General features: G+C 35.6%; 2 protein-coding genes across 2 annotated transcripts; both read right to left on the bottom strand.

The window, feature by feature from the left end:
* Positions 1-680: 680 nt before the first annotated feature.
* On the bottom strand, positions 681-3,003 carry LOC147867251 (uncharacterized). Its single transcript, XM_087339588.1, has 4 exons — positions 2,851-3,003; positions 2,198-2,383; positions 2,063-2,102; positions 681-1,072 (listed from the first exon to the last, which is right to left on the bottom strand). The coding sequence occupies exons 1-4, from the start codon at positions 2,866-2,868 to the stop codon at positions 1,026-1,028; spliced, it is 291 nt and encodes a 96-aa protein (XP_087195714.1). The 5' UTR covers positions 2,869-3,003; the 3' UTR covers positions 681-1,025.
* Positions 3,004-8,402: 5,399 nt separating this feature from the next.
* LOC147867250 (pyruvate dehydrogenase (acetyl-transferring) kinase, mitochondrial-like) lies at positions 8,403-12,349 on the bottom strand. Its single transcript, XM_087315040.1, has 7 exons — positions 12,120-12,349; positions 10,715-11,022; positions 10,088-10,346; positions 9,738-9,918; positions 9,362-9,509; positions 8,938-9,151; positions 8,403-8,641 (listed from the first exon to the last, which is right to left on the bottom strand). The coding sequence occupies exons 2-7, from the start codon at positions 10,964-10,966 to the stop codon at positions 8,583-8,585; spliced, it is 1,113 nt and encodes a 370-aa protein (XP_087171166.1). The 5' UTR covers positions 10,967-11,022; positions 12,120-12,349; the 3' UTR covers positions 8,403-8,582.
* Between the last annotated feature and the right edge of the window lie 359 nt (positions 12,350-12,708).

Raw genomic sequence — 12,708 nt, 5'->3', positions numbered from 1 at the left:
AAAAATGACTCAATACACACGCACACATATATAGTGAAAAAACACTCCATACATGTATAAATATTGGGAGGAGCCATATATTTATCCTAATGATACAAACACACAATAATACTTGGACAATGAGGCGTGTGTGAAGTGGTCAAGTGATAACACATTTAATTGCTACCTCACAACATAGAATTGAATATTAAAATTCATTCCTTTGTTCCTTTCGGAACTAATATGTATATATTGATCATAAGATTAGGGAAAATTACAAAAAACCTACCTCATGATTAGTTATGGTTATGCACATAATATGCACCAAAAGTGAGCATGACTTTAATCCACAAGTACATATTATCCTTGGTGGACTATATAAACGGCGTACTGAAGTGGTGTTAGACCATGACTAAATGACTATATCCGCCCTGACGGCCCAAGCAAGAAGGTACATGGTATTTTTCTGAAAACTGGTGGTGTTAGAATACATAAAGATTACAATATCTTTTGGTTGTTGATGATTAGTATCAGTTTTAGAGGAGCTCAATGATAAATAGAGAGAAGTGTGCCAGATAGTGTAATGTGGTAGATAGAATTGTTGAGTGTTTATGATTACATTACTGGTGTAAAGACACTTTACCTAACTAATGGGAAGCACCCTTTCTTCGAAAAAAAATAACAATGGAATTCGACAAATTAAGTCCATGTCTTTAGCCCTCATGTTTGAATATCATAAAGCGTAAAAACAAAAGTATGTGAACATGATACAAGAATATGGTTGAATGTATGACATATATCTAAGTCATTTTTCAAAGATATTCCATTTTACCAAGAAATTCTTGGATGAAATTTAAAGGTTACAACTATGGATCTCGAATAGGATTTTCAACTTATGTACATGATTTAGTTGTTTTCAATCGTAAGTGTTACTCAAGTGAATGACCATACATCTAACAATACGATAGTCACACCAAATATGTTGCTTCATATTTAAATAAATAGAGATCTTCATATACTTTATCTAACTTCACTCCATCTACATGCTAACATTTGATCTTCTCGATTTCAATATCTTCCCATTCTCCATTGCCTACATCAATGACCGAACAATTTCAACAAATAAGAAACACCAATACAACATGTTTCTATACATCGCCCCACATAAATACATACATATATACACACAAGATGTTCTTTAGATTCCAATATACATACGTGCTTTCATACATTCACACATGTACGCACACAAGCCACTCTAAAGAATCTAGTTGGGTTGTTGACATAAGGAAATGGTTTAGAAGATGGGGTTTGGATGATTGTTTAGAGCTTTCAAGCAATGTTATGCAATATGTAATGATTGAGGAAAGGTTGGTTGAATCATTAAGGATGAAGTGGGAAGATGCTAAGAGGACAAAGCTAGAATACTACATTGCAAATGCCAACCTTGAATGTTGGTCTCAATAAAGCAAGAATGCCTATTGATTGTATCCAACCTTATCTCATTACCATTATGAGTAGTAATGCTTGTAGAGCCCTTAAACTACTTTGCACTCGATCTCACAAGTTAGGTATTGAAGTTGCATCATGGTATCAAAATGTAACTAATTTGAAGACATGCAAAGTATGCAATGAAGGCATGGTAGAGGATGAATGTCACTTGCTCTTCACATGCTCGACATATAGTGCAATTCATTCAAGATATGCCGACGTACTAAGAGGGAGTGATAACTTAAGTGCCATACTTAAGACACCACCGAGAAGGTTGAGCTCATATGTGTATGCTTATTCACACATAGAGACTTTGTGCTTCAATGTATGAATAACCCTTCTTAGGAAAGAGACGCATATCAAGAACACAGGTATACTCTGGTCCCATAGGTCAAAATTGGCCTCTTTATGGACGATAAAATTCTAATTCTAATTCTAATGCAACACATCACCGGTGTTAGAGAGTATCAAATTGAGGATGGTTGAAGGGTTGAGGGAGAGAGGGAGAGGTTTTAGAAGTGTCATGCAATAGGATGTATATAGTTATTATTAAACTACAAGGTAGAGAAGATGACCCCCTTTAACAACTTACTTGTCCGTAACGTCATTGCTATGACGTCATTGTTTTGCACCTACATTATAGAGATTTTATCGAGTTAATCCAGTAGAGCAATTTCAGTTCAAATCAATAATATATCCAAACACTCATTACTTATGTAAAACTCACATGTTGTTGCAAAAGTGTCTTCGCATCATCAAGGATGTGATAAGAGTCCAATAGAATCAAGCGTTGATCTTTTATTGGGTTATTAGTGAGGTTTTGTAGCATAGCCTTTAATTGTAAGGTAGTATCTGTGGGGTTACAATTCACGAAGTAGGTGATCTTCTTCCTCTTTACTCGTACATACATTGCCTAAGTCACCAACAACTTTAAGCATGAGATATTGTTGGTTGTCAAGATTACTCTTTACATGTTAGAATTTATACATTGCAAGGGATCATACATATTTCACAACAAACCCATACACATCCACACACACATGTCCATGTAAGAATATAAGACATGATTGGCTCTTTTTGGAGCATTGTTTAATGCAAACAGGCCCAACAAACAGAATAAAGAGTTTAGCAAATGGTACATTAATCAACTAAATCCACATTTTTTGTTATTCAGTTGCTTAGGTTACATCGACCACTGATAATAAGCTTGTAACTCATGCTTACATTAGACTTGATATATGTTATAACATTAAACAATAACTTCATTGACCTTCATGTGCCGAAGAGCAAAAGAAATCTTGGGCTTACCATGTTACCTATGGTCATATATGACCATTTCATATAATTAACTTACATGCTACTAAAGTGTTTGGATCTTACCATGCTATCTATAGTCATTGAGTTGGATTCTTCAACTAAATGAGAGAGACAGAGAGAATGTCTACTAAAATAAGTGTTTGTATACAGCCAAAGATAAAGAAAAAAGGAACAATACAGTTAGTTAGCTTGTTAGTTATATGGTAAGCTAGCTTCCAATTGCTTGTACTCCTTGTGTTGCTACCTCCGTTACATGCATCTTTATATGCACGAGTACCCAATTATTTAGCAAACTTTTTCATTGCACTTTCCCAATATGCCTTTCAATCATCCACATATAATCCATTCTATTTCCTCTACCCTATTTCAACCATCCAAGGTTTAGGACATCTACTGCATGAGATCTTGGTCCCACAATTACTATTATTTCTTCAGAATGTTTGATGTGCCATAATTCTTGTCTCACTTTTGTAAAAAGAAAAAGAAAAGTAATTATTTAAATTTAGTTTGCATTACATATGCAATATCAACTTCCGTATAATTTTCTCAAGAAATGTTATTAGTAACTCAATCGGTATATGTAGATATATGTCATGCTTTTTTGCATGTAATGATCATAACGATGAACCTTCACTATGGGCAAGATAAATTTACCTTCATTAAAGTTATTTGAAGAACCTTCCCATTTTCCAAAATAAAAATTTGATGAACCTATTTGATTGGTGAAAATGGTAGTAAGCAATGCATTGACTTTTGTAAAGAGAAAAAACAAAATTTATGCAAGGTTTAAAGAATATTCTCCAACAAAATAATGCATGTTTGTGGGTGTCCAATTTAGTTTAGGGATAGTTTATCATTTGTAATTCGACAAGAAATGGAATTAGATTGTGTTGACTTTGTTGCAAGATAAGTTTGTATTCAAGATTCATCATAATCAAGCCAGTGATATATCACAAATAGATTTCAAATATAAATTATAGGATTCATCGAGTTGCAAATATATACTTAAAGCACAATAGTCTATCTTTCGTTAAGTATTTTGTAATTCTCTTTCTCAAAACATTGAAAATATACAACCATGATAGGATCAACTCAATGCCTTTAAATCCCATGCACCAAAAGTGCTTGCTTGACCCACACCATTGACCTAATGTTCGTCGCCATCTCTTTGGTCTTGACTATGTTCTCCCCCCTTCTCATTGTTTTATCTTCCCTTCAATCGAGAGATGTTGGGAGAGTAGTGTAACTTGGCATGGACCATCTCAATTGGGAAAAAACCCTCAAATTTTACGTAATGACATGCTTGAATAGTAGAAATGGACTTCGAACTTTAAACAAACTCTATATACATATATTGATACTCGTTGATACAATGAATAGAGAGATTATGGAGCTATAAACGATGCCATATTATTTGCCACAACAAAAGCCTAGAATGCAAAAGATATGGATTTGAATATAAATGTTACTCGTATCATAGTTAAAAATTAATGTTGAATGTGAATTCTATGTGTCCAAATACATTGAAATGTTTTGGAAATTTAGGTTATCCTTAGACACATGCATGGTAAGTTAATAATACTAACATCTTGTTACTAATGGTGGCATACAAATATGATTGAATGTTATTATTTGACAACTATAATCCTTAAGCTTGTCTACACACATAAGGGGCATCATATGGGCCGGGGGGGTCATATTACAAGTCTAATTAAAGATCAGAATTGCCCTTAAACACATCAAATCATTATGCACCCCTTTGCTAGGATGTAGTAGTAAACGTTATAGACATTTTAAGGGTCACATTTCTAGATACAAAGTGACTTTTCACGAATATGGAAAATTGATTGAGTGAAAAAATAAGTGGCTCGATGATTTAAAAAAAGGGTAGGATCTCCGAATCTTTTGGATGTAAATATCAAAGGATTGATTGTTGCATGTACATATTGTCCTTTTAAGAGTGTCGTATAGCCAATCAATAAATCATCCTTTAAATATATCAACTAGATTTCTTAGTGTATTGAACCCTTAATAGGGTACACCATAAAAATATGGAGAGCCTTGTGGTTTACATGCTTGAAAGTTGACACATGCATATTCTTACATAATGTGTATACAACCCCCTTGGCATTGTCCAAATGCAACGAAAAATCGATTCATGGCATTCCTAGAATCATTATTTGATCAATTATTGGTTCTCTATTTAAGTGTATCGTACACAATCAAAAGCATCTTTAAAACATATTGACATAGAGGGTACAACCCTTACAGAGAGGGTACACGTAGAAAATCTAAAGTTCACATGACATGATTATTTATCATAACTAGTATTTCCTACAACATATAGTCTACCTTTTGTACTAAGGATAAACAAAACCTCTTTGCTAGTAATTTAGTAATCGCATGGCATCTTTACGTATATTGTAGGCAAAAGGAATAAAATGAGAAGAGGTCCACTCTCTTTTTCACCTTGTCATAGTATTCATGAGGACAATATCAATGCTTCATTTGTGAGCCTCAGAAGGAAAATTTGTGAGAATAGAAGGAGAACGTTGCCTAAAGGTCTTTCAAGATCTGGTACAGCCCCCGGAGGAAGTGATCATGGACATATGGTTTGCGCTTACCACCTGCCTATGAGGACAATTGGACGAGGTTTGCAACCATTCCAACGACGTGGTCACTGCCCGTTTGCGCTTTTGGCAAAAATGGCGGAACACGCCTATGGTGACACAAGGAGGAAGTGGCCTGAGGTGGAACTACCAGCCCCCATGCTGGTTGTTTCCGACTCACCTGCCCCCCTCCCTTCGTGGTAGGCCCCAGGAATTGGCTCGTACTAGCCATCACTGAAGGGCACCATTTTTAGCTATAGGTATCTACTTACATTAAGTAGTCAGTCTGAAACGCTATGTAATCAGTCTCATTTTCTTGAACTTGATCGGAGGGAGATTCCTCAATTTGTGTATAAGCCTCCTTGTACAGTCATTGTGTAATAATCCGTCCTAACTAATGGGAAAGTAGCTTCATTTTGGGGAAAAAAAAAATGTTGTCTTGTAAATGAAATTATGTGTGAATGCAAAGGATCCTTTTTATTGAAACTGATCAATTCAATATTATGATTTCAACCAAAAAATTTAAGATCCTACAACAACAAGAAGGGAGCCTTTTGAAGCCGAAGAGAAGAGACATAGTGCAAGGATACAAATAGTTTCAACGTACAATCACAATACACATGTATACAAGGAGTTTAGGCATCAAAAATAAAAACTAGGAACCCTTGATATTGCTTTAGGTGTCCTCATGCATCTATACATGTGAAGGGCAAGACCATGGGAGCTCTAGAACCATCTATTTTCACCCAAACATCTCTTGGACCTTACTCCCTCTCTCAAACTCCATCCTAGACCAAAACGCACTCCATATCAGATATATACATGCATGCATGCATACATACATATATCATTGTTGTCTTGGAACGTATACTGTAATTTTCCTAAGGATTTTGAGAGGTCTTTGAATCGATAGAGAGTACATTATTGTCCACATGTCACACATCCTTCAGATTATTTGACACACTTACCCTACTTTGGGAGCAATCTTCTAAGCAAAATCTCAACATATATCTATCAACAACTTTGTACAAGCATTTATGTGACAATACCTGAATCACTTGAATCCAGGGCAAGTTTATATGCATCTATAATAACACTACCTCAATGAAATTGATGACTTGCATTAGTTGTTGGCACGAGGTCCTCCCATGTTCCATTCCACAAGATTGAAGCAATACTTTGATATTTTTGGGAAATTTCCTTGCACCTTCCGATAAGATCCATACTCTCAAACATGCGCCTTGACTCCCAAGCCAGAAAAACAATATGAAAACAATATGGGTACCTCAGCCCTATATTATTCCAATTTAATGCTAGTTTTCTATCTTAGACTAACACCATGGTATAAAAACATGTCCTATGGCATGAGTGAGTTAATGGGCCTACATTGGATCCACTCACAACATCATGCAAGTATGGTTTCATGTAAAACAAAGTGTCTTGTAGGTTAATAGAATTCATGGGGTTTTTGACATCACATCCACCTTACACATCTCGGTACATACATCGTGTGGCATTACTATGCCTTCAACATCTCATTCCTCTCATTATCTAACTTAGCACAATGTTTCGCAACATGATGATATTGACATGCTCCAAATACACATTCACAAAGAATGTGTCCTAAAATACTCAAATCTTCTTTTCCCTCGAGGATAATGCTCGACCTTGTCCTTTTTTGAAGTAACTTAATATCGACCTTTCATCTTCTCGATGATCCACTCTATTTCTTGTGTACCCATATGTGTAGTGTTCTCTTGTTGCTTCCTTGGAAATTTCCTTGCACCTTCCGATAAGATCCATACTCTCAAACATGCGCCTTGACTCCCAAGCCAGAAAAACAATATGAAAACAATATGGGTACCTCAGCCCTATATTATTCCAATTTAATGCTAGTTTTCTATCTTAGACTAACACCATGGTATAAAAACATGTCCTATGGCATGAGTGAGTTAATGGGCCTACATTGGATCCACTCACAACATCATGCAAGTATGGTTTCATGTAAAACAAAGTGTCTTGTAGGTTAATAGAATTCATGGGGTTTTTGACATCACATCCACCTTACACATCTCGGTACATACATCGTGTGGCATTACTATGCCTTCAACATCTCATTCCTCTCATTATCTAACTTAGCACAATGTTTCGCAACATGATGATATTGACATGCTCCAAATACACATTCACAAAGAATGTGTCCTAAAATACTCAAATCTTCTTTTCCCTCGAGGATAATGCTCGACCTTGTCCTTTTTTGAAGTAACTTAATATCGACCTTTCATCTTCTCGATGATCCACTCTATTTCTTGTGTACCCATATGTGTAGTGTTCTCTTGTTGCTTCCTTGAACCAATATAAGGATGATTGAAGACGTTGGTAAAGAAGTGAATACAAAAATGATTTTTAGCATCCCAAGTGACAGCAATGTCTTATTGTGAAGATAAAAACTAGCACCTTCAAGCAATGGAGTCAAGATGGTGAAGGAGATTGATATTTATCTTTTTAATTGTCCGCGAGTGACCATTTTCTATCCAAGGATGGGGCCAAACCCTAGAGAGATATGGAGAGAGAGCTCACTTGCAGTAGCAAGAGACGGAAAAACTTACTATAAGGTGATGATATGTTTCTTAAAAAGATCATAAAGTTGTTTCTAACCAATGTTCTGACTCATACACCAAATTGAAATCCAATATAGTACAATATAGGAATTACAAATCCTAAGACGCAATTAGAGCCCAACAATTCATGTTAGGAATACTTGAGAATGACAAAACTCAAATGTAAATCACACCAAGTGTATGAAAATGTCAATCTGAAGAAAAAAAGTTTAGAGATATACCAAAAAGGCAAATGCTTCAATGAAGCTGCACCTTTTTCTTCATTTGAGGATAGCAATACGAGTAGATCAATCCATAATCAGATGATTTCCTCTCTTAATGGAGCTTAGTAGCAATTATTTTGAATAGAAAACTATTACAATCTTTGATTAATATAAAACAGTCAGATAAACTTTTCTTTTCAAATAGAAGATTGTGTGTCACAGAATCTTAAATTTAATATAAAAAGGTTGGATATACAATTTCCTAAATAGAACCCGTTACAGTCTTCAAATTTAACATACAAGGCTATCAAAAGAATCAAAATTATTGATCCCTGGCAAAAATTGTGACACAATTTGATGCCTCAATGTAATGGCTCTTGTACATTGCCCAGCCTATTCAAATGAAGGTAAGCATCGGTACCTGCATATCCAAGAAAGATTTGGTAATAACTCAAGAATCATTCTCATTTCAAAACATAACTTCCTCCTTTTGTGAATTATATAAGCAAAGCCACCTAAGAGGTCCAATGTGTAGGCTAATGAGCCATTGAATGATAGAAACTGTTGGGACTCAAGAGAGTGACAAAGGGGATCTAATCATCTTACATTCAATACTTGACCATATAAAGCACACACCATTATGCAACCTTTCATGCATTATTATTACATGCATAAAAACACTAATAGAAAAAACAAAAATGTCTTTCATCAATTTACCGTAGCCTTCCATTGAGATGATCTGCAAATCTCCTCCAAAATACTTCGCATAAAGCCTACTGATAGGAAGGCCATAGCCATATCCCGCCATTATTTGTGGCGTGTCTTGGAAATGTTTCCTATCATTTGCAATGGGACTCTTGGCAGTACTATACAAATAGGTCCAAATTTTGGAAGTTCCACTCCTTGGAATACCGCCACCTTCATCAGAAATCTGGTAAAAACATGCAAGGAAGCATTTTTATCCTCAACATTGGGAAAATGGAGATATTTTTAAATGAAGGCATTTAATCCATAAACAAAACTTGTTTTGGACGATGCCAACATTGCACCTTTGCACAACAAGAGAAAAAATGATCATTTAAATTGTTTATATTATATATATACACACACACATATATATAAACATACATTGAAAACTTACCTTGATTGTGACATCCTCAATGCCATCCGCAACTACAACTCTAATCGGCGGACTCTCCTGATCTGTATCCATGTATCGCTCTTCAACTGCACGAAGAGAATTTTTAACCAGCTCAAACACCATCTGATGCAAGTGCGCAGGAACATACCTAACCAACCAGAATACATTGATGTTATTGAGGTTTCGGAAACGCATTTTTTCGGTTAAACATATAAATACACAAAAAAGAATGCCCAAAAACACCAATGTATTCTCGCTTTTTGGGTACTCTCCAGGACACTCTGTTAAGTTTTAAATGAGCAGTACAGCCCTCTGTTATCTTCAATTGAAAAGCTTAGAATATTCTAGTGTCTTCATCTAAGATGTACCAACTTACGCAAATGTAAAGTTGGAATCACCATAAACGTGCACCTCAGGTGCAGTTCCATATGTCCGCATGCAAGAGGATCGGGCATCATCGATTGCATTCTGGGCAACCTCTACTGGTGATACTTGAGTGCATATAAGGCCAATAAATCCTGGTGGTGGATCAACGCGATGCAATGCAACATGTTGACCTAACAGATAAAGAAAACAATTTGGCTTTTCTCTAAGTTGATGAAACGATCTGTTTACTCTAAATTTACAAACAAGTTAAACGTAAAAGAATGATTGAGGGCAGGATGATTTGCCGGCCCTCAAATGTACCATAAATAGAAAACAAAGATTCTTCTTATTAACACTCACCTATTAGCATCCGTATACCTATTCGAGACATATAAAATCGATCCAGAAACTGATGGATCTCGGGAAGCTCGTTTAGCCCCACTTTTCGGCCCAACTCTTCTTTTAACTCTTGGATTCCCATGGCCATCGTGGGCATAACATCATTATGTCGCATCTTAATCTGATGGATCAAATCTGTGAATGCTGATTCATCCTTTTGATCAACGATTTCTGGGAAATTCCGGAGGTCACGAAAGGAATCAACGTACCAGTCTTTGACCTACCAATTTTGGCAATATATGTCAAGGGTCAATATTTACATTAACTTGGCCAAACATCATTAGAAGTTCTGATACCAATTATAGCACTAAACACCATCGGAATCTACACGTGTATTCAAATATTAGAGTTATGATCTCTTATTATGGACATTAAACGTTAGGTTGGACATTAGTACAAGAGTCAATCTGGATGTCTAGGGACATTATTACAGTTCTAAACTAAAGCGAACTTACTGGTGGAACAGAGCAGCTGAAATTATGACCGTTTATAGATTTTTCCAACACCAGCCTTTAGAGTTAACATGAAGATTTAATGTGTTTAATTGTTGGGACTAAATCAACATTAAGACTATGACCAATCACTAACTTTGAGAACAGGGCCCTTGGTGGAGAGTCCATGAGGTAGATTCTCAAGCTCAATGACTCGATGGGCAAGCCGAACGGGTAATTCTTTGTGAAGAAACTGAGCTGCTGAAACAAGGAGGTTCTTCTTGGTTGGAAAAGCACCAAAGTCCATCATATACTTTAGGCTCACCCCTATCTGTTTCTTCAGGCTGCACCTCTGAATATCCTCCGCTAGAGTCCTAGATGCACTATTGGTGATCCTTCGAAGAGCCATCACATACAAATACTACGAAATTAACATCTCTGGTATCAAAATTAAAATAGCTTCTCCTGCATAAAATAAAAATGTGGATTGTTAACAGCAAATTTTTAAGGACAAAGAAACATCATTAAATTTCCATCATCAGAAACCATAAATATTATAAGATAAGAATCTATATACAGCCATTAAATAGCAGATCTTGAAGCTAATATGGAAAATATCGAATATAAATTTGAGAGAGGAAAACAGTCATTAGAAACTTGATTTAGTAGCTATTCATTATCAAAGACAGGTTTTCGTGAGGACCCACAATCATGATTTATAAGGAATATAAGAGAAGCATGTGCATTTTTTAGGTCCAGTAAAGAACAAAAACACCATTATTACCTACAAATTGAGGGAAAACAAACACCATTAAAATTCATTACTATCCACGAACTGTAGCAACAAACCCATTGCACAGAAACTTGATTGCATGAGAGCCCACGATCAGTAATCATGCATATTAAAAGAATGCATGTGGCTATTATCATTGAGGAGCAGATATGAAAGTTAGAATTGATTTCCAACTAGAAATTTGAGGAATAAAGTCATTAAAAAACTCGATTTCATGGCTACACATCATAACAAGAAAAAACTAGATTTATTGTGAAACCATCAACTGAATCATAGTTTTACGAAGATAACTGCATGGATATAGTCAATAAAGAGCAGAAGTGCAAGCTACAATGCATTAGGAAGTAAATGCTCGAGGGAAAACCACAATGTTCCATCATTAAATGCCCGGTTTGATGAGGATCCATTCACAGAAATTGACATGTGCACATGGAGATTAAAAGGTAGAAATTTGACATTGAAATTGGATTACGAACAAGAAATTTGAGGAAAAATCACTATAGAAACCCTAGATATTGAAGCAAAAACAAGAAGATTAAAAATTCATCCTCAAAGAGCTCAGTATATCAACAACCCATTGTCAGAAAACACGATTCATCCAACAAATTTAGAAGAACGCCCATCATGCAAGAACTGGATTTAACAACACATTTGGAAGAGAAACTCCATTATTAAATAACGAGATTCATCAACAACCCAGAAATCAAAAACACAATTTAAACGAGGATCCATTGAGCAGAAGAAGAATCAATGGCGAAGATTTGCTTGCCTGAGTGTGGGTGTGCTGCAGTAGAAAGGCAGGGGTCTGAACCTTGACCAGATGAAGTCTTCCAGAACCTAAACGAGCGCAGAGCAGATCGAGTGTTACATAGGAGCTTCTGGTCCATAATTGGATGGGGAATAATGTAATAGAATCCAACAAAAGGTCTACAGAGAGATTTATATCCAAATCTTCCTGCTTTTTTTCTTTTGGGTGTGTGTTTGTTCCAATTCTCTCTGCTTTTTGTGTGTATATTGTATGTATGTGTGTGTGTTTGTTCCAATTCTCTCTGGTTTTTTTTTTTGTTCTGATATCCAATCTGATCTAGATATAGCTAGTTATGTACATATATGTATGGATAGACATATGTACATGTCCTATTTTACATCAACATGTATGTATGTATGTATGTATGTATGTATGTATGTATGTATGTATGTATGTATGTATGTATGTATGTGTGTGTGTGTGTGTGTGTGTGTGTGTATGTATGTGTGTGTGTGTGTGTATGTATGCAAATTAGCTAAATATTCCCACAAAGTTTTATACGGATGGATCTAAGATTGAAGCGCTAAATATTCCGACAACTTTATATACA

The sequence above is a fragment of the Azolla caroliniana genome, unplaced genomic scaffold, assembly GCF_043228905.1.
Source record: "Azolla caroliniana isolate FFs.n. ecotype wild unplaced genomic scaffold, voAzoCaro1.0.p SCAF_2, whole genome shotgun sequence".
In the NCBI taxonomy this organism is placed as follows: Eukaryota; Viridiplantae; Streptophyta; class Polypodiopsida; order Salviniales; family Salviniaceae; genus Azolla; species Azolla caroliniana.
The sequence above is the reverse complement of the archived record's forward strand: the minus strand, read 5'-3'. Positions and strand labels throughout refer to the sequence as shown.

Coding starts and splice junctions, on each gene's coding strand:
- LOC147867251 (XM_087339588.1), bottom strand. Junction 2,103..2,197: donor AGACACTTTTGCAACAACAT/GTGAGTTTTACA, acceptor TCTATAATGTAG/GTGCAAAACAATGACGTCAT. Junction 1,073..2,062: donor AGCAATGACGTTACGGACAA/GTAAGTTGTTAA, acceptor TCATTGATGTAG/GCAATGGAGAATGGGAAGAT.
- LOC147867250 (XM_087315040.1), bottom strand. CDS start 10,966: ATGGCTCTTCGAAGGATCACCAATAGTGCATCTAGGACTCTAGCGGAG. Junction 10,347..10,714: donor CCAAGGGCCCTGTTCTCAAA/GTTAGTGATTGG, acceptor CAAAATTGGTAG/GTCAAAGACTGGTACGTTGA. Junction 9,152..9,361: donor TTGAGGATGTCACAATCAAG/GTAAGTTTTCAA, acceptor TGTTTTTACCAG/ATTTCTGATGAAGGTGGCGG.